Source organism: Notechis scutatus, chromosome 5 (genome assembly GCF_049901735.1).
Source record: "Notechis scutatus isolate UNSWTSFEM ecotype Mainland chromosome 5, rNotScu1.2, whole genome shotgun sequence".
Lineage (NCBI taxonomy): Eukaryota > Metazoa > Chordata > Lepidosauria > Squamata > Elapidae > Notechis > Notechis scutatus.
Window position 1 is genome coordinate 22,840,199 of NC_142013.1, and position 21,246 is coordinate 22,861,444.

At 36.2% G+C, this 21,246-nt stretch overlaps 1 protein-coding gene across 1 annotated transcript in view; it reads right to left on the reverse strand.

Annotated features, from left to right (window-relative positions):
* Positions 1-21,246, reverse strand: part of FLT3 (fms related receptor tyrosine kinase 3) — a 61,802-nt gene that overhangs the window by 34,276 nt on the left and 6,280 nt on the right. Inside the window, exons 2-4 of the mRNA XM_026675049.2 lie at positions 14,510-14,631; positions 7,689-7,891; positions 6,155-6,270 (exon numbers count right to left, since the gene is read on the reverse strand). Of these exons, the coding sequence (XP_026530834.2) occupies positions 6,155-6,270; positions 7,689-7,891; positions 14,510-14,631 (441 nt within the window). The remainder of the gene's footprint in view (positions 1-6,154; positions 6,271-7,688; positions 7,892-14,509; positions 14,632-21,246) is intronic.

The window sequence follows — 21,246 nt, forward strand, 5'->3', positions numbered from 1 at the left end:
GACCATAAATGTCCGTAGTATTTTTATTTTTGACAGGATGTAACACAATTAGCAAAAATAAAAGACCTATATAGAACATTAATCCTGCCACAATTTAGCTGGTTATTTTTATGGGTTTTACTGCAGTAATTTTTCACAATACCCTCCCTCCCATACCTTTCTTAAGGCATGGATAATAGAAATGAGGAAAGATCAGAATAGCCTCAAATTGCTCACAAATCAATGGATAAAATGTTGTGTTTGGTTCAAAAATCATTTGAAAAGCCATTTTTTACTGTTTTTCTAGGCACTCCAGATTGTTTGACTTAAAATGAATACAGATTTTTCATTATGATCTGATGCAGCTTGTGGTTTCAATTGTTCCAAAATTGTGGCTTGTTTTTCTTAATCTGCATTTGTTAGCAGAACTCACTTGGCACAATGAAATGACTACAATCTCTAATTTATTTTGGTAATCATTTTTAATTGAGTAAATATGGATTATATACTTGGATTGAGGGATGTTGTTTGTTTGTTTTTAGAAATTAGTTAAAAGTAAAAAGTTAATCCTATGTGTGAAGTATGGAAGAACTGAGCTGAATTTACAATTGTGTTGGCAGAAGCAAGCACAAAACAATAGCATATTCCACTAGTACAAGGGAGGGAATAAAGAAGATTTATGCTGGCTATATAAAAGTCCAGAGCAGGGAAACAAGTTAAAGTCCAAAGCAATGTAGATTATACTACTCAACAGAAGTTCTGATAGGTAGAGCTTGGACTAAAATGATAAAACTAATTGGCTGCTTAATTATGTCAGTGTCAGGATGTTCACTACATTACTCAATTTCCTGTAGTATCCTCCTTATATAGATATTTGCATATTGTTTATAGCAGAGCAGAAGTGCCACTGAAACTGTAAAGCACTTAAGAACATGGAAAAAGACTGCTGGGTGAGCCCTAAATTCATTTAGCCAGTACCCATCTAGGAAACCCTACAAATAATGCTCAAGGAAGCTCTCCTTTCCCATTGTTATGCCCAGTCATCAAGACTAGCCCATTGATAGATGTAAATTAGTAACTGGTACCTTATCTTGTTGCAAGGTAGGTTGATTACAAACCGTGTAAAGAAATACTTCCTGGTATCAATTTTAAATCTTTTATTATTTTAATTGGATGACCTTTAGTTCTCTATTTTTTCTTTCTTTGCTATGTGCAATTTTATAAACCTTACTCATACCTCCTTGCAATCTCTAAGCTAAACAACTACAATTATTGCATTCATTTCTCATATGAAAGCTCGAGGCCTCCCATCTATCTATCCACCCACCCACCCACCCACCCAATTTGTATAGCTGCTCATCTCAGTCTAGTGACCAATTCTCTTGGTTGCTTCTCAATGTTTTTCTATCTTTGTAAAACATCTAGAAGTCATCGTGGCGCAGTGGTTAGAATGCAATAATTCAATTCTAAAAATAGTGTGGTAGGCTAACTCTGCCCACACTCTGAAGTTCGATCCTGACTGACTCAAGACTGACTCAGCCTTCCATCCTTCTGAGGCCCCAGATTGTTGGGGGCAATATTTGAGGGTAAACCACTCAGAGTGCTGTAAAAGACTATGAACAGTACATAAGTTTAAGTGCTATTGCTATCTTTGCTTCCATCATGTCTATATACTTCTTCATAAATTGCCTTTTGTTACTTCAACTTCTCAACTTTCATTTTTTGTGGATCTCATCAGTTCCATCCAACCATGACTTTCTGGGGCTTCCCCTTTTGTGTATATTGTTTTGTGATTCAAATCTAATTTATTCTCTCTACCACCGTTTATTCTCTCTCAAACCACCATATATTTCTTTTATGCTAGATTCTTGCTCCTCCATTTAGTTGATATTCATTCAGCATCCATTAATTCTTGATCCTACCTTTTCTTATTTTACCATTCCTAATGCATGTGTGTGTGTTTTTGTGCGTGCGTGTGTGTGTTTATTTATTTTGGTTCTGCTGTCATTTCTTTGAAACTGTCAAGTTCATTTATTAAACTTAAGATTTTCCCCCCACTCAATTTGCATTTAGCATGTACCTGTTTTGGTGTACAGAGATATCTTCTGATATGTGGGTACAGATAGGTCTTTTAATATGTGTACTTACAGTTCAATTTGCCTAATCTATATTGTTTTTGTAAACCATTCCCACTAAAATAATGCATGTTTGTGCATTATTTTCATGAACCTTTATTATGCAAGCCAGCACAATATACCTTTTTTTTAATAAAAAGCAAAATTTAGCACCGCTATGAAAAATTTGAAAACTGTGAATTCAAATGATAACCAAACTTTATTTGATATTGGCTAAAAAATAACAACATTAGGGAAATTAGTATTCAACATTAATTTCTTCATCACTGCTAGGTGTTTTCTAAATAATTATTGGCCATGCTTAGGGGTGGAATATAGACACTTTTTCTGAATGAAGATAATTGGCTATGTTTAGTCATGCAAACACACATTTAATAAAATATGAATACTGTATATAGGCTGCAGTATAAACTATATTTTATTAAATAACCTCCTGAGTAAGTAAAGAAGCCAGGAAGCTTTTAAATAAAAAAATTATAGTGCTTCATTGCAATCAGGAAAAAAATCAAGATAAGTGATAGAGTGATGTTATCTTTTGATCCCAAACTCTTAACTAGAAGCCATGATTTCCAAATGAAATTCATTGAAAACTAATTAGCAGGGTAGTTTCCTTTATTTGCCAGCTTGTTCAAAGATGAATCAAAGTGCCTAGGCATGTTGCAAAAAATGGCATACATTTCAGTTTATCATTTGAGTACGCGTGTGTAGAGGGAGGAATTGAACTTTGGTGTTGAACATTTAGTCCAATTATTTCTATCAAAAACAGAACTGTGTAAGGTTGTTACTATAGCCTAATTCTTATTTCAGCAAACTTCCTCAAACTGCACTCCCAGGTGAATTAGAGGGCCAACTGCTATGCTGGGCAGGAATTGTGGAAGTTGCTGTTCCAACAGATCTGAAGGAGCCTTAGAGCACATGTTTGATTACTGAAAGTAAATTGTATGGTTTTCATGGTTATTTTCTGCACGGAGACCTGCTCCGGGTATCAGTAGTTTGTGTACCCTATATATTTTTTTCTGAATAGTGTAAAAAGCAACACTATTGTGGAAATAAAATGAGCAGCAATAATTTCTGATTCAAAAGCTAAAGTCTCACGTTCAGCTCAACTCTTATTGAGTTCATGAGCTTGTAGTTTCCTTGACAATATAAAAGTACTTTACATTGCTTTACATTCCCCCCTCCCAATTTTCTAATCCAGCCTACAGTCCTGAGATTTTTTTTGGTGATTTTCAATTCTAACAAGGCCCAAACTTGTTTAGGTTTTTGAAATCAACCAAAGTCAACTTGACATTGCCATTTAGGTGGGCAACTCCTCTAGAACTTCAATATTAGCTTTTTGCTCCCCGATTCTTAAATATATTCTTAAATATAATTTCTTGCCCAATTAGCTGACTCTCTATACTTTTTTAAAAGAGAAAATAATGGTAATTATTTAAAAATAGCCTCATTTTAAAGACTTTGAAGACATTAAGGTTCCATGAGCTACTATTTTTACACAAGTTACCAATTTGTCAAGTACAAAACAGGGGTGCGGTGGGGAAAACCTATGTTTAGAATTAAGGAACAACAAGTTGTTCTTTTGTTTTCAGTACAGAGTTTGCTCATAGAACAGCATCACTCTCGGTTACCTTCATGTTCTCAGCCTAATTTAAGTGGCATGGTAGCTTTCGGCACTGTTGCGGTAAAACCATTGGGAATCAGAAACTCTTGTTGACAGATCACAGCTCATTTAGAGAATTGCCAGTCAATCCTGTTATTCCAGGAAGCTTAAAAGTGTCCCAGCACCCCTGCCATGTCAATTGGATTCTTTAAACGTTAGGAAAACATGAATTAACTCAAAGCATTTCAGAGCTTTTTCTTAAGAAGTTTGAAACTGCTCTAGCTTTGAAGTAGGGAGCAGAGGAGAAAAATATCCCACAACAATGGAACTAAAATAGAAGGTGGATTATAAATAAAAAAGGATAAATCATTCAAGAGCACAGCATCCAAAACATTTTCAAAATTCTTCATTTCTACCCATTATCTCTCCTTTGAATGTTAGTCAGAACAACCCTTATCTGGCAGCTATTTATGTATTATCAAGAAAAAGGACATGTAATACACCCCATGCCAAAGGGGATGTACTTTATATGTAGATCAAGATGTATTGTAATTAAATAGAAATATAATATATGCCATCTTTATAAAGAAGACTATGAGCAAGTGACAGGTTTGTGCATAAATACTTTTTGATGCATAGTTAGGATCTTAAACTTCCTTTACTGCTCTTGAAAGAGTCCAGCCAAATTTCTAAGGACTATATTTCAGTATGCCCTTGAGTTCCAAATGTTTTATTAAGGAGGGAGGCAGGAATATCTTAAATTAAAACAGGTACATGAACCTGTACTTTAGCACATTGGTTGAAATTACTTTTCTTTCCCATAAGGTTTGAGTTCTTTTCTTATTGAGGACAATTACAAATCAATATGATACAGACCAATCTCACAAAAACTTCAGTATCTTGGCTTTTCCATTGAGGTGTTCTAATCATGGGTTCTGAGTGTGCACTCAGTGCATTTAATCAATCTATCAAAGACCTGGAAACCCAATAAGATCAACCTATTCTACTATAAGAACATTTTAAAAGCAATCAAGTTCCTTTTACGAACCAGTGAGATACACCAGTTAACTGTTTCTAAATGCCAAAGAGCACTTATGTTAACATGCTTCAGTGCTCTCCACACATCAGTTTTGGAGAGTTGATAGAAAAGTCCCGTATGAGCTAAGATTATGTCCCTGTGGACAAGGGAGTATTGAAACTGCGATTAATCTCTTGCTATATTGTACCCTAAATAAGAGTTCAAAGACCTACTCTATAATTATCTGTAAAACACCAGGGAAATTCTCTTTTTCATGTTGCTGTTGTTATTGTTATAAGATCAGTATTTATTTTATTTTATTTGAATTTGACCTGGAAGTGCTTTCAGGCCGATAGCATCTAAATGCTAGTAGTCCAAAGTCACTGTTGAAGTCTGCCTTTGTCCTCAAGAAAGGAAATATGAACAAACAGTAGAAAAAGACATTTTGTGGTAAAATTTCATGAATTATGCAGGATGATTATACAATAAGAAACACCTGTGGTAGGATCCTTGGACTGGATAGCTTTTCAAAGGGGAGACAGTTCACAGACATCCTTTCAGAAGGTTAGTTGTATGGATTCTATTTTTTTAAAGGAGGAATATACCTGTAACTATATAGCAATAGCAATGGTAGTTAGACTTATGTACTGCTTCACTGTGCCTTCTCTAAGTGGTTTACAGAATCAGCATATTGCGCCCAACAATTTGGGTCCTCATTTTACCAACCTTAGAAGGATGGAAGGCTGAGTCAACCTTGAGCCTGGTGAGATTCGAACTGCCAAATTGCAATCAGCCGGCAGTCAGCAGAAGTAACCTGCAGTACTGCATTCTAACCACTGTGCCACCAGGGCTGTTATATAACAAGTTCTTATAGGAAAATGCATAATAATTTAAAAAAAAAACTAAAATAAGGATATTCATATCTATAAAGATAGTACATTTGGCTGCAATACATTCTGAAAGTTATCAATGAACAGTTGCTAAATAAATTGATAAACAAGATAGAGGAATATGGAGAAGTGGCAGGATTGAAATAAAGGGAAAACTAAGATGTTGTACAGAGGCAAAAAGATATTGGACAAAAATCCTCACATGGTGGGAAAAAATGATAAATTTTTTCACATAGATTTTAAACCTGAAATATTTTTATTAGGAATGATACCTGGAGGTTATAGCAAAGAAAAAGTATATTTGATTATTCATGTCTTAACAGCAGCTAGGATTGTATTTGCTCAGAATTGGAAAAGTGATAAAATACCGCCAGAGGGAAAAGCAATAACATAATTATGACACATTTTATTTAATGTATGTAGTATTAAATAAATAGCTTTAAATACTTTTTAAGGTTTGCACTTAAAATATTAACTGAAGCGGTGTTCTAATTGTAAAATAAGATATGAAACCTCCATGTGTCATACTTACTCCTTATATACAACATAAATACTATAGTGTAGTTATTGGTTTTAGTTGTAATTAACAGTGTGTGATTTCCCTCTTGGGTTTCTTTGATTCTTGGGAACTCCACTGAAATGATATGCCTGTTGAGACAGAAAACAAGACTTCCTTTATGAAATAATTATGAAAAAAACTTCAGGGTGCAGAACTAGGCCAAGATGACAACAAGCAAAAAGGAAACAAAACCTTGCATATGGACCAGAAAAACCATTTCATGAATCACCTACAGAATTAGGTTAGCCAGAATGACAGTTCTTCACTAATTACGCTTCTCTGGAAGTTCTTGAAATCTCTACAGCTCCAAACGATAGTGGCTTTTTGCTCATTCCAAGAAGAGGAAGAGATCATGCTTTTAGCTTCAGTACGCAGCTATAATATTTCATTTAGAAACACTGGTAGACTGACATAAGCAGTGTAGTTCTAACTGGAACTACATGGAACTTAATGGAAATGCAGGTTAGAACTTAATTCTACGAATTTTAGCAGATAACTTCAGGTGGTTTGTCAGAGTTTGGATACCGCATTCCTTATTTCAAGTTTCTTATTTTATTTGTGGTCTATTGGTAGAGCTAATAGTAATGAAGTTGCCACTTCTCCCTCCCTTCCCTTCCTTTCCATTTTATCTAGCAACTGACCCAGGTTCAACCAGTGAACATAGCTAACTGAAAAATAAATCTGATTCTCTCTATTCCTATCTAGCAACATCACTTTTAATACAGCAAGAGGCTAAATGGCGTAACTTTATAGTTAAAAGGAATTACTGGTTATTTATAACATTTATATAGCACCTATCTACTAACTAACCCTAGATGGCTCCCAATCAACTATGTATTTATAAATTGGGAAAACATCCAGAGTCATATAAATATTGGGTGGGAATTCCCCACTTGAATTCTGGAGAAGGAAATTTGACTTCCAATTTTTTCCATTAAGCTTCTGAAACCTTCTTCCAGCCATGGAACTTTGATGTCAGAGAAGGAAAGGTGCATGTATATGAAACCTGGGAAATGTTGCATTGACAGATTAGGCAAGGATTTGAGTTCATGGGAATCCAAAGCTTTCCTGTTCTTCAGTTCTGCCCAATCTAACAGGAATTAAGGGAGAGTCAGTTGCTTGAGTAGGCAATTGGGGACACTTCCCTCCTTCTCACTCACTGATGAAGCATAGTGCTCTGCCTTCAATTTTGCTCTGTAAGAATGAGTTAGGACAGGTACAGCAAATATATCATGAAAAGTTAAGAAGAATGAATGCTAAGTTCTGAATATTAGAGCTATATGTGAAAGGGAGTGATGCAAGAGCACTTTGGGAAGTAATGTTACTTCAAAAGAGACAAGCAACCATCCAGTTATTTGCATCTTTAAAAATTTGAATTACTAAGAAGGAAATTCATGTGCTCAAAAAATTGCAATTGTTCATTTGAGCTTTTGCTGGAGGCTCATGTGAAGTGGAACAAATATTGCTTTTTGTTCTTATTTTTAATGTGTTTTGTTTGTTTGCTTACCGGTTCTCCAAATCCAGAGAGGAATTACATTTGGTCTGGATCTCTTTAAAAACCCAGTGACAGACGATGATCTCTGAAATATTTAATACTGCTTTTAACCTGACATTTTCAAGCACACCAACATCTACTGTTGTTTTGTAGGCATTCTCAGTGTTTTGAGTATTCAAGGAACACTGGAGGTCTTCAATATTATCTTGCATCTGCTTTGTAAGAGATAGAAAATATACATTTACTCTGTTGCACCATTTAATATCTATCCTGCTTTTAGAGAAACAACATTGAAAGATAATTTGTATACAGTTCTCTGTAAAAGATCTGGGAAGCTACTACCAATAAAGCTAGTATTTCCCTTCTATCTTTCCCAAACAAATGAGGTCCTTCCCCTCTCAATCACAGAAAGGGATAGAGAGGTTGAGGACATCTTTTGTGGTGAATGCTGTGAGAAAAAACCCCTGGAGAAGAAATTTTGAAATAGGGTAATCTGAATTTGTACAAAGTATGCTTAATTTATCAGAATATGCAAACAAATCAAATTACTCCAATTCTAAACTAGATATAGTTTTCCATCAAAGGTATCTCTTGCATCTTTTGAATAAAACATTGCCATTACAAGGATACTCGGCCTAGAAAACAGCCGGTCCTTAGTTTTCATGTTTTGAAAGACTGCTGTTTATCATGTTATGCCTGTTAAGTTGAAGGGTTTTTTCCGTATGTTTGCCATAGTTTGTAAAAACACAGAAAATAAATATGTAACGTACAACCTCACTGTGTCTTGCAATAAGAATTGTGAAACTACTGTAGCTTTGCTTCCTTTCAGTTTGGGGCAGAATGGGATTGATAGATATCAAAGTGATTTAAATGATGGAGTGAAAATGTTTCTGGCTTGGTTGGTATATTGGTTTGACTTTAAAAACAAAAATGTTCGGATCTTCCGGTTTGCAGGTTTCGGCAGCGGCAGGGATTCGCGATACTGCACGATCCCTGCTGCGTTCGCCGTCAAGGTTCCCCCGATCCGTTTGGATCTGGGGGATATAGCTGCCCCGTAGAGGCAGCTGAAGACAGGGGGTATCCGGACAGGGGTTTGGGGGCGTCGCAGACCCCCTCCCCAGCCAGCAAAACCCCCTTTTCCCAAGACGGACGAGCGGCGGTCAGTAATGGCCGCCACGAAGAAATCTACAGCCGGACAAGCAGGTGCAGGAGGGAGAAAGCTGGAAGAGTAATGAAAGTTGCTTTCAACTGGGACAAGACAAGAGAAAGTGCCTTGAATCTTGAAGGCTGCTAAGGATACATTGTTCCTAGTAAGAGTTACAAGCTGCGAACATTCTAAAAGGGAAAGTTTTTTTTCCTTTCGTTTCACTCTCCTTCCTAACGTGAAAGCAGATGGAAAAAATCTTTTTGGCTGTGAGTGGGAAGGGAGAGGGGGGAAAAAATTGGAGCAATTGAAAATAAGGAGAAGATTGCCTAGATTTTTAAAGAGTTACTAAACACCAATAAGACTTCTAAAAGAGATATTTTAAAGGGAATTTTGTGACTAAACTTTAACCCCAGAAAGAGAAAGTGAAGAAGGAGAAAGTATTTAAAAGAAACAGCCTGTTTGGATTGTTTGGTGATTTTGGAACTTCTGAGAACTATTTCTGATTAAAAGCACTCGGGTGGTTGTTTGGGAAAACTTTTTCTCTGCACAATGGCATCACTTGTGGATGGACTGAAACTTGTATACCAAAAATATGAAAAAGAAAAGCAAGAAGGGAAAGATGTCCTTGGCACTCTTTCAATTTTTAGAAATGGCGGTTTGTACTTATGTAAAGCTGAATGAGCAACAGGATGATGGGGACAAAGAAGAAGCCATCTTTGATGAACAAATAACTTTGGTCGGAAAAGGGAAAAAGAAAGAGAAAAAGGAAAAGAAGACTTTAAGATCTGGAAAAGCAAATCAAGAAGAGAAGAATAAGGTGAAAAGGGGACATTATGTTAGGAAACAACAGAAAGGAGGAAAGCAGAATAAAAGGGAGGTGGAGAGACAAGGGGGTAAAGAGACAAGGAGAAGAAGAAGCAAGGGAGAAAGGAAGGGATGAGAAGCTTTAATGGTGGGGAGCAAGTTGTAAAGAAGCAAAAGTTTTTAGAGATAATGGATAAATTTTATTGAAAAAGGGATTCTAGAAAGGTACATAAGATTGCATTTCTATATTTGTATTTAGAAATAACCATAGAAAATTGGAAATAATATGTAATTTAAAATGCGATAAAATATTTAGTATAATCTAGTGAAATTTTTGTTAAGAGAAGGGAGTACTGTAATGGAACAATGATTTAAGATATGTGATGTGGGGGGAAATAATTTTGGAAAGCATAAGTGTTCCCACAAAGGCATGATATTTAACTGAAATGGGTAAAATGTTTAAGATATAAATGATTGTTAATATTAATGATTAGACTATGTTATTCTAGTGAAACTTTATGTGAAATGAGAGATTTGAAGTAGGAGAAAGGGGAACATTGTAATAAAATAATGATTTATAATATGTGACGTGGGGGGGAATAACTATGGAAAATAGGTGCTCCCATAAAAGTATGTGATTTAACTGAAAAATAATGTGTTAAATGTTTAAGACATAAATGAATATCAATATTAATGAATAGATTTGTATTGGTTTTGATAATACTGTATAATTTTAGAACGTACCAGACAGAATCCCAATGTAAGTTTTGTGTTTTATATTAAGTATTATAAATATAGGGGAAAGAGATAAAGGCATCATACTCCATTTAGTGTACAGGAGAAGTTTTTTTCAAAGAAGAAAGATAAATGGATAGCTGGAAATAGAACAGACAAAGAATAATAAATATTATGATTCGAATTGAGAGGAGATAAATAAAATAAAATTGAGAAAATTTAAAAGAGAGGAGAAGTTATATAGAAAATTGAAAATGCTAACAAGATATGGAATGGAATATAAAATGAATATGAATTTGAATTTGTGTCTGTATCAAGAGTTTTAACCCGGGACTAAGCAACTTTCAGAAAAGAGATTTTTTATGCTTTTATGTTTTGTGTTTCTGTGTATTTATGTTTTGTATGTCTTTAAAAATTAATAAAATTTGTTCAAAAGAAAACAAACACAAATGTTCGTTCAGATACTGACATACTTTTATTATTAATTTATCAACCTAATTTTGCATGAAAGGAAAACCTTGTTGTAACAGCTGCATTCAGCCACCCAAACTACTTTCTGCCCACTATTGATAGTAAATCAAAGCAATTTAAATCAGTAAGTCAGAAGGCAAAATCAGTGTTGAAATTAAAGGTGGACTATAGGTAGCCTGGAGTCCAAACATCCCTTTAACACCCCTCTACCCTTGCAAACCTAGGAATCCTTCTCAAAGCTTCACCAAAATTTGTCACTAAATTGTAAGTTATAATGTGATAGAAAAAGGAAATCATTAAATAAATAGGGAAAAGTAATCACATTACATGCATACAAGTTTTCTAATTTACATTTTAATTAAAGTCAGTAAAATAGAATTTTGCTTGAATTCTATTCATCGTTGGAAGCATACTAACCTCTTCGGCACACCAAGTGCCCAAAGTGCGAATGAGCATTCCCAAAATAAATGACGAAAAATACTGATTATGCAGTAGATATGAGGGATAATGATGAAGAAAATGGCAATAAAGGAGAAGAGAGGTATATAGAAGAGCCAAGTCAGGACATTAGAATGGACAGTTAGCAAAGTATGGCAGAAAGAAAGAACAAAAGACTGAAAGAGTTTAGGAAGAGGAACACCTGAAATATGACAGAAATGTGGAGAAAGAAAAGAAAGGGAAGTTATCATTTCTATTTTAGCATAAAAAAGCAAGCAAAGTATTTCGCAAACTAAAGAGTTTGAAGAGGGAGATAAAATCTTAATATAGCATAAATTTTAAGATGTAAGATTTATGATTTCCTGAACTACTGTGACTCAGTAGACCATGCAGTTTTATTTTCAGCAAACAAGAGGAAAAGAACATAAATTTGTGGAGGATGAAGTCAAACGGTACTTCTGTTCTCACATGTATTTATCCATATTAGACCATATTGGATAAAGTACTGAATGGAGAGACTCCCAAAGGTGCTTTTTCCAAAAAGCAACGGGACTTCTTGGGTTTTTTTTTCTTAGAAAATGTTTCATTTCTCATCCAAAAAGCTAAACTTTTTCTTAAAAAAAAGAAAAAAAGAGAAAAAAATCCAGTTGCCTTTAGTAATAAAGCATCTTTGGGGTGTTCGGAGAGTATAAGTTGGGGATATCCCTGGAAGACATGGACAAATATGTTAAGAGGGGATAATATCACAAATAGAAAGTGATTTATTTTCGACAATATTGAGAGACAGTTTGGTGCAGTGGTTAAGGAACCTTGTTAAAAAAAACCAGGAGATGATGACTTTTAGTCCTGAAGCCAGGTTGGGGACCTGATTTCAGGAAACCTCTTTCAAAACTTTGCTAAGAAAGCTGCATTGTTTAAGTTGTTTAGCAGGTCACTAGCAGTCAATAGTGACATGAAGGTAAACACATGCATACAAAAACCTTGCTTTAAAATGTTAAGCACAGGCATGGAAGTCAGGAAGCAAAAGGAGGCAATAAGTATTAACAGTGGAATATCACATGTTTGAAAAAGGGAAGATGAAGATTGCTCAGAAGACCACAAGTGAGTGTGGAAACAGAACAGCTGTCAGTGGAGAAAAGATGAAAGAATGTTTAGCTTTACCATTAAGATGAACTATTTTTGTGACTTGTTTCAATTGTTGAAAAGATGATTGAATGCATAGCTTATGACGGGACTTCATAAACCAGGGGTCTTCAAACGTGACAGGTTTAAGACTTGTGGACTTCAACTCCCAGAATTCCTCCTTCAGTCATGTTAGCTCAGGAATTCTGGAGGTTGAAGTCCACAAGTCTTAAACTTGCCAAGCTTGAAGAGCCTTGTCATAAACTATACTTATACTTCAGAGGTCTTAAATTCAGAGGAATTAAAGACCTGGAGGAGAATGAAATCCCTTATTATAAAGATAAAATAAAACCTTGACATCCAGTTTTATAATACTTTGACAGATAGTAGCAACACCAATCATTGCTTGAGCTCCATTCACAGAAAAAGAGCAGTGAAAAGCAATGGGTAAGGGAAAAATGCAAAACCATTATTTATAAGTTAGCAAAGAAATAATTATTTTGAAAGGAATGAGGTGGGCACTAATAGATCTTCTCAAGCCCTAGATGGCTGTTATGTAAATGTACAACTCTTCTGGCTTCAAAGCCACCAAGCATCCCACCAAGTATCAGTTCACTTGGAAGGGAAGGGAATTGTTAAAATCTTGAGTGTGTATATATTTCTGAAATTTTTGCATTAGCAACGAGCATTCAACTATTGTTTATGACTTTATTCTTGTCTGTAGTAAAGATTCAAATCTAACTGAGCCCTGACCAAAAGTAAGAGTCAGTTGTGAAAGGTCAGGAACCCTAGGATTTACTCCCAAACCCAGGTTGTGAAGCCTGACAATTTGAATATTTGTTCATTACACCAATTATCATGACAGGAGAGTCATTGCTTAAGAATCAAGAGTTAGCATGGTAGCAATTGCCTCTCCGGCAACCCATTAATCATTTGTCTCAACACCTTCTGTGTCAAAGCCATGGGACAGCCAGAAAAGCCAGAAAATGGAACGGAATGTACTAGTGGCGAATGGTTTTTGTATGGAGCTGGTATTTGTGGAATTGAAATTGCTTTGGTGGGTTTGGAAGCCAGAAGACACAGAGAAAAGCTTGTGGCAGAAGAAGACATCACCCCAAACATTTGAAAACAGCATTTATCTACCCAAGCCTCAAGAAGGTAGAGTCCACATCCAATGGAACAATGCAAAGAAATTCTGACCTTGAGTTACAACTATTTGTTTAGTGACTGACTGAAGTTACAATGGCATTAAAAAAATGACTTACTGCCTATTTATGACCATTATAGATCCCTGCATTATAGCATTCCTGTGGTCACAGGATCAAAATTCAGGTGCTTGGCAACTGGTATGTATTTATGACATCATCATAACATGTCCCTGTTGCACTGTCCTGGGGCCATGTGATCACCATTTGTAATCTTCACAGCAGGTTTCTGACAAGCAAAGTCAATGGGAGAGGCCAGATGCACTTAACAGCATGATTCACTTAACAGATGCAGTATGCAACTGGGGCAAAAAGGAAGCAAAACCTATTTAACAACCACCTCATTTAGCAATGGAAATTTTGGGCTCAATTGTAAGTTGAGGATTGTATTTCATCTGGGAAAGGTGCAGGAACAGGCAGTCACAATACTGAAGGACTGCATGATCTTCACAACAAAGAAAAATTGAAAGTTGAGACTCTCTAGCTTACTGAATAATTGACTGCGTGGGTGAGGAAGATATGTACTTTATAGAGAAAATGGAGAGGAAGAAGACATATCATTTGCTCATAATATTAGAACCCAGGATCAATGAAACTGGATGGTGGTAAGTCCAACACACATGAAAGCAGGAAGGAATGTCTCTAATTAATGAATGGAAATTATATAAGATTTCAGTTCATTAATTACAGACATTCCTTGCAACGCCCACCAGACAGCTTTAACTGGGGCTTAAACTTGTTTCACACTGTTAAAAAATAGTAGAGAATGTTATATTCCATAACAGAGACACTGTCTTCAGTATGATGTGATGGAGAACACAAACAGGAAGATGTTATTCTGTGGCACAGAATTATAGACCAAATGGTACTTTGGTTCAATCCAATATTTTTATACTCTAATTTTCCTTTACCTTGAGAGTAGGTGAAGAATCCCAATTTCTCGAAGCATTGTTGTGTTCTTTGATTAAAAAGCAAGTTATCTCAAATGTAGTTTGGCTTATCACAACAGTGGATGTCACTGTAAGAATCAGAGCTGCCAGAAAGGAAAACAAAAAAATGTACAATGAAATCAAAATGTAAACATACTGAATATATTGTGTCTGTCCCTTTTGCCATTCATTTGTACCTCTCAACTAGTAAGTTTCTCACTAAATAAAATAGATAGTACATAAAACATAGCATAATAGGATTGGAAGAGACTTTGTAGGTCTTCTACTCAAACCACTTATTCAAGCAGGAGACCCTATACCATTCTGGACAAATGGCTGTCTGGTGTCTTCTTGAAAATCTCCAATGATGAGCATCCACAACTTCAGGAGGTAAGCCGTTCCACTGATTAATTGTTCTCAATGTCAGGAAATTTATCCTAAGTTCTAGGATCTGTCTCTAATTATTTTCCACCCACTACTTCTTGTCCTGCCCTCAGGTACTTTGGAAAATAAGTCAATTCCCTCTTCTCTGTGACAACCCCTCAAGTACTAGGAGACTGCTATCATATCACCCTTCTTTTTGGTAAATTAGGCATACCTAGTTCCCTCAATTTTTCATCATATGGTTCAGCTTCCAGATCCCTTAACTTTTTGTTCTTCTCTGCACTCTGCACTCTTTCTAGGGCACGGGTCCCCAAACCTGGCAATTTTAAGACTTTATTTATTTATTTTATTTTATTTATTTGATTTGTCAATTGTTTACAAGATAATAAGTATAAATGTATACATAGTTGTGAATACATGAAATGGTTACATATAAGAAAAATAAAAGAATAAGAAAAACAATAGGACAGGGACGGTAGGCACGTTGGTGCGCTTATGCACGCCCCTACAGACCTCTTAGGAAAGGGTGAGGTCAATAGTAGACAGTCTAAGGTTAAAGTTTTTGGGGTTTGGGAAGAAACTACAGAGTCGGGTAGAGTATTCCAGACATTGACCACTCTATTGCTGAAGTCGTATTTCCTGCAATCAAGTTTGGTGCGGTTTACTTTGAGTTTGTATCTATTGTGTGCTCTTGTGTTGTTATGGTTGAAGCTGAAGTATTCATTGACAGGTAGGACATTGCAATGTATGATTTTGTATACCATGCTTAAGTCAGACCGAAGACGGCGTAATTCAAGGTTTTCTAGTTCTAGAATTTCAAGTCTGGTGGCATAAGGTATTCTACAGCGAGTAGAGGAGTGGAGAACTCTTCTTGTGAAATATTTCTGGACTTTCTCAATTGTGCTAATATCAGATACGTAGTGTGGGTTCCAGACTGATGAACTGTATTCGAGTATTGGTCCAGCAAATGTTTTGTATGCTCTGGTTAGTAGTGTGATATTACATTGTGGACTTCAACTCCCAGAATTCTCCAGCTAGCTATGCTGGAGTCCACAAGTCTTAAAGTTGCCAAGTTTGGAGACTTCTGTTCTATGGTCTCAATATCTTTTTTGCATTGTGGTGACCAGAACACGGTGTTCAAGTCTGTGAAGATGCTTCTGAATCTTGAGTCCATCTTCTAAACGTTAGCTATTTCCCCCAGCTTGGTGTCATCTGCAAATATGAGTTCCACTTCTATCCCCTCATCTAGATCATTTTTGAAGATGCTGAAGATTATTTGGCCAATATCTATATATCACTATCATTCTATCTCTCTAACGTTACTCACTTAATTATAGATGCCAAGAATGTCAATCCTATTTTTGTGTATTGGCCACTGACTGGAGTGGAATTTAGCATTTTGGAAATGTCTCCTTGGCTGGCAGAAAGCCAGAATCAATGGAAAACTTGCACCATTTCATAAGATAGAATATGGATATAATACGGTGTTTCAGCCTGGATGAATGAAATGTAAGTATCAGTGTTGAAGCAGTATATTTGATGAAAGATAAGCCAGCCTTCATTGTGAATACAAAACATAGAAATTAAGCTAAGAGTAAAAAAAAAAATCTCTACAAACACAAATCACAATGAATAGAGGAACAATTCAATTCTGAACATTCAAGTCTCTTTTCCAGCCAGTATTTTATTAATTTTTATGGTCAAAATCAAAATGTGACACAGAGGAAATAAAAGTATTGGGAAGCTGGTTTTTTAGCTGAAAGTAATTGCAAAGGTTCTTAATGAAATATAGCACCAAAACTGGGAGCCAAAGTTTAGCAACTAATCAAGGAGAGAACCAACCTAGAACTAGGAGAAATTAGAACAATTAATCAGTGGAACAACTATCATGTAATCTGCAACTCTTACACTGCAAAAACATATGGACTACACAACTCGATCAGGGCAAAGCAATAGACGCAATCTACATAGACTTCTGTGAAGCAAAAAAAACCCGAAAATAAAATACAGGCTGAATAGTCAAGACCTTGTTGATTATCCAAACTCTGTCAAAGATCTTGGTGTACTCATCTCAAATGATCTAAGTGCTAGAGCCCACTGTAACTACATAGCCAAAAAGGTGTTAAGAGTTGCTAACCTAATCTTATGTAGCTTTTTCTCTGGTAATATTACACTAATAACTAGAGCATACAAAACATTTGCTAGACCAATACTCGAATACAGCTCATCAGTCCGGAACCCACATTACGTATCTGATATTAACACAGTTGAGAAAGTCCAGAAATATTTCACAAGAAGAGGTCTCCACTCCTCTACTCGTTGCAGAATACCTTATGCCACCAGACTCAAAATTCTAGACCTAAAAAACCTAGAACTACACCGCCTTCGGCCCGATCTAAGTATAGTATCTAAAATCATACTTTGCAATGTCCTACCTGTCAATGAATACTTCAGCTTCAACCATAACAACACAAGAGCCCACAATAGATACAAACTCAAGGTTAATCGCACCAAACTTGATTGCAGGAAATACGACTTCAGCAACAGAGTGGTCAATGTCTGGAATACTCTACCTCAGGGATCCCCAACCTTTCGACGCCGCTGGCCGGTTCCGGCGTCAGCTGGGCGCCGCGGCCCGGTTCAGCGTCAGCTGGCGCCGCCATCTTTTTTTGAAAAATCACTTCCGGTGACGTCACGGAAGTGATTTTTCGTCAAAAAGCGGCGGGCGCTAGCGTCGGTGAGCTTTTCGGGTAGAAATGGCTTTCTACCCGAAAGCTCACCTGAAGCGCTGGCGCCATCTTTTTGACGAAAAATTGCTTTTTTACCAAAAAGATGGCGGCGCCCAGCAACCAGCGGCCCAGTAAAGGCTTGTTCGCGGCCCGGTTCCGGTCCGCGGACCGGCGGTTGGGGACCCCTGCTCTACCTGACTCTGTGGTTTTTTCTCCAAACCAGAAAACTTTAACCTTAGACTGTCTATTATTGACCTCACCCCTTTCCTAAGAGGTCTGTAGGGGGCGTGCATAAGCGCACCAAAGTACCTACCGTCCCTGTCCTATTGTTTCTTTTATATTTTTAAATTTTTCTTATATGTATCCATGTATTCATAACTATGTTTTTACTTATACCTATTATCTTGTAAGCAATTGACAAATAAAAATAAATAAAATAAAATAAATAAACTGGCTGCCAGAAGTTGTAAGTGCTACAACACTAGAGATTTTTAAAGAAGAGATTCTATAACCATTTTATCTGAAGTGTTTTCTGCTTGGGCAGGGGGTTGGGCTAGAAGACCTCTAAGGTCCCTTCCAATTCAGTTATTCTGTAATTCTATTTTTGTCTCAGAAATGGAATAAAAATTGAATGACAAATAAGACTGGAGAACAGCTCATGTGATTCATCAAAAAGCAACCACAAAATGATGATATATTACTGCACTAGTCTCTCTTCCAGTATGCAAGACTGCAGGTGTGGTTGCCAATATTAGACTAGGTTGAGATGAGACACAAATAAAAATAGTCCCCAAAAGATTATCTAGCATAGGACTGAAACTAGACAATACTTTAAAAAAACAGGGAATGCATTTAACATGGCATAAAACAGTCTTTCAACCAGAAGTTGTATGGGATAAAAGAGAGACTGATACATGTAAAAAAAAATGAAACCAACCTAGCAGATATTTATTAGAGTTCTGATGCTGGATAAACATTTAGTTCAGATTTTGGATTAAATTTATGTTTTAGAGATGGAGCTGTCAGCTATTTGTGTGTGTGTGTTATTATTTATTTATTTATTTTTATTTATTTTTTATTTGTCAATTGCTTACAAGATAATAGGTATAAGTAAAAACATAGTTATGAATATATGGATACATATAAGAAAAATAAAAAATATATAAAAGAAACAATAGGACAGGGACGGTAGGCACATTGGTGCGCTTATGCACGCCCCCTACAGACCTCTTAGGAAAGGGGTGAGGTCAATAGCAGACAGTCTAAGGTTAAAGTTTTTGGGAGTGGGGGAAAAAATCCACAGTCAGGTAGAGTATTCCAGACATTGACCATTCTGTTGCTGAAGTCGTATTTCCTGCAATCAAGTTTGGTGCGATTAACCTTGAGTTCGTATCTATTGTTTGCTCTTGTGTTGTAATGGTTGAAGCTGAAATATTCATTGACAGGTAGGACATTGCAATGTATGATTTTATATACTATACTTAGATCGGACCAAAGACGGCGTAGTTCTAGGTTTTCTAGGTCTAGAATTTCAAGTCTGGTGGCATAAGGTATTCTGCAACGAGTAGAGGAGTGGAGACCTCTTCCTGTGAAATATTTATGGACTTTCTCAACTGTGTTAATATCAGATATGTAATGTGCGTTCCAGACTGATGAGTTGTATTCGAGTATTCATCGAGCAAACGTTTTGTATGCTCTAGTTATTAGTGTAATATTACCAGAGAAAAAGCTATGTAAGATTAGGTTAACAACTCTTAACACCTTTTTGGCTATGTAGTTACAGTGGGCTCTAGCACTTAGATCATTAGAAATGAGTACTCCAAGATCCTTGACAGAGTTTGGATCATCAACAAGGTCTTGACTATTCAGCCTGTATTTTATTTTCTGATTTTTTTTTTGCCGATATGTAGGACAGAGCATTTATTTGTTGAGATTTGAAATTGCCATTTGTTTGACCATTCTGATACATAGTCAAGGTCTTTTTGAAGGGTAGCAGTATTGTCTGTGGTGTTGAATAGCTTTACATCATCAGCGAAGAGAACGCAGTTGCTCTTGATATGATCACAGAGGTCATTTATGTAGAGTATGAAAAGAGTTGGTCCTAGAACACTGCCTTGGGGGACACCACTGTTGACAGGTACAGAATTTGATAGGACGCTCCCAATTTTGACCATTTGTTGTCTGTTTGACAGGAATGCTTCTATCCAGTTATACAGGTGTCCAGAGATACTGTAAGATTTTAGTTTAGAAGTAGTTTGTCGTGTACCACTGAATCAAAGGCTTTACAGAAGTCTATGTAGATTGTGTCTATTGCTTTGCCCTGATCGAGTTGTGTAGTCCATATGTTTTTGCAGTGTAAGAGTTGCAGATTACATGATAGTTTTTTCCTAAAACCAAATTGTTTATTAGAGAGTAGGTTGTTTGTTTCTAAGTGGAGGATGATGGATTGGTTAATAATTGATTCCATGACTTTACAGGTGACGCAGCATAAAGAGATTGGTCTGTAATTTTTCCACTAGGCTGGGGTCTCCCTTTTTGAAGATGGGGATGACTGTGGCTTGTGACTGTATCTATGTATGTATGTATATATGTATGTATACATACATACATACATATGTGTGTGTGTGTGTGTATGGTATTCAGCTTTGTTCGGGTATTTTACCACGTCATTGTAGTTGTGCTTTTAAAGTTGTAGCAACGTTTCGGCAGAATCTCATCTGCCATCATCAGGCTTCTGTATTGTGTTCGCCTGTGAGTCAGACTTTCACAGACGTAAGTACCCGTGAAAACTTAAGAACATATACACACACACACACACACACACACACACACACACATGTATATGGAAAGTTAGAAGAGATTTCACCAACAATATCCACCACTGAATAATGCATACTTGAGTATAATTAATGCATCATTCTAATAATTGAGGCTGACTCTGAATTACAAATCTACAATGTACAATGTAACTTTGGCCACTAATGTACTGTATACAGGTTGCCTTAGAAGGCAATACCTTCTGTATAGTAGAAGCTTAAGATAGGCAGACTTCACACAGATAAACAATTGAGAAACATACTCCTTTTAAAAAGTAGTGTTAATTAGTGGACATTTCTCATATTAACTGTATTAGCTCAAGTGCATGTTAGGAAAAACTTACTAAGAAAAAAAAATGCTCAGAGTAATGCTCAATACCACAGACAATATTGCTACCCTACAAAAAGATCTTGACTATGTATCAGAATGGTCAAACAAATGGCAACTTCAAATCTCAACAAATAAATGCTCTATCTTACATATTGGCAAAAAAAATATCAGAAAATAAAATACAAGCTGAATAGTCAAGATCTTGTTGATGACCCAAGCTCTGTAAAGGACCTTGGAATACTCACCTCTAATGATCTAAGTGCTAGAGCCCACTGCAACTACATAGCCAAAAAGGCATTAAGAGTTGTTAACCTAATCCTACGTAGCTTTTTCTCTGGTAATATCACACTACTAACCAGAGCATACAAAACATTTGCTAGACCAATACTCGAATACAGTTCATCAGTCTGGAACCCACATTACGTATCTGATATTAGCACAATTGAGAAAGTCCAGAAA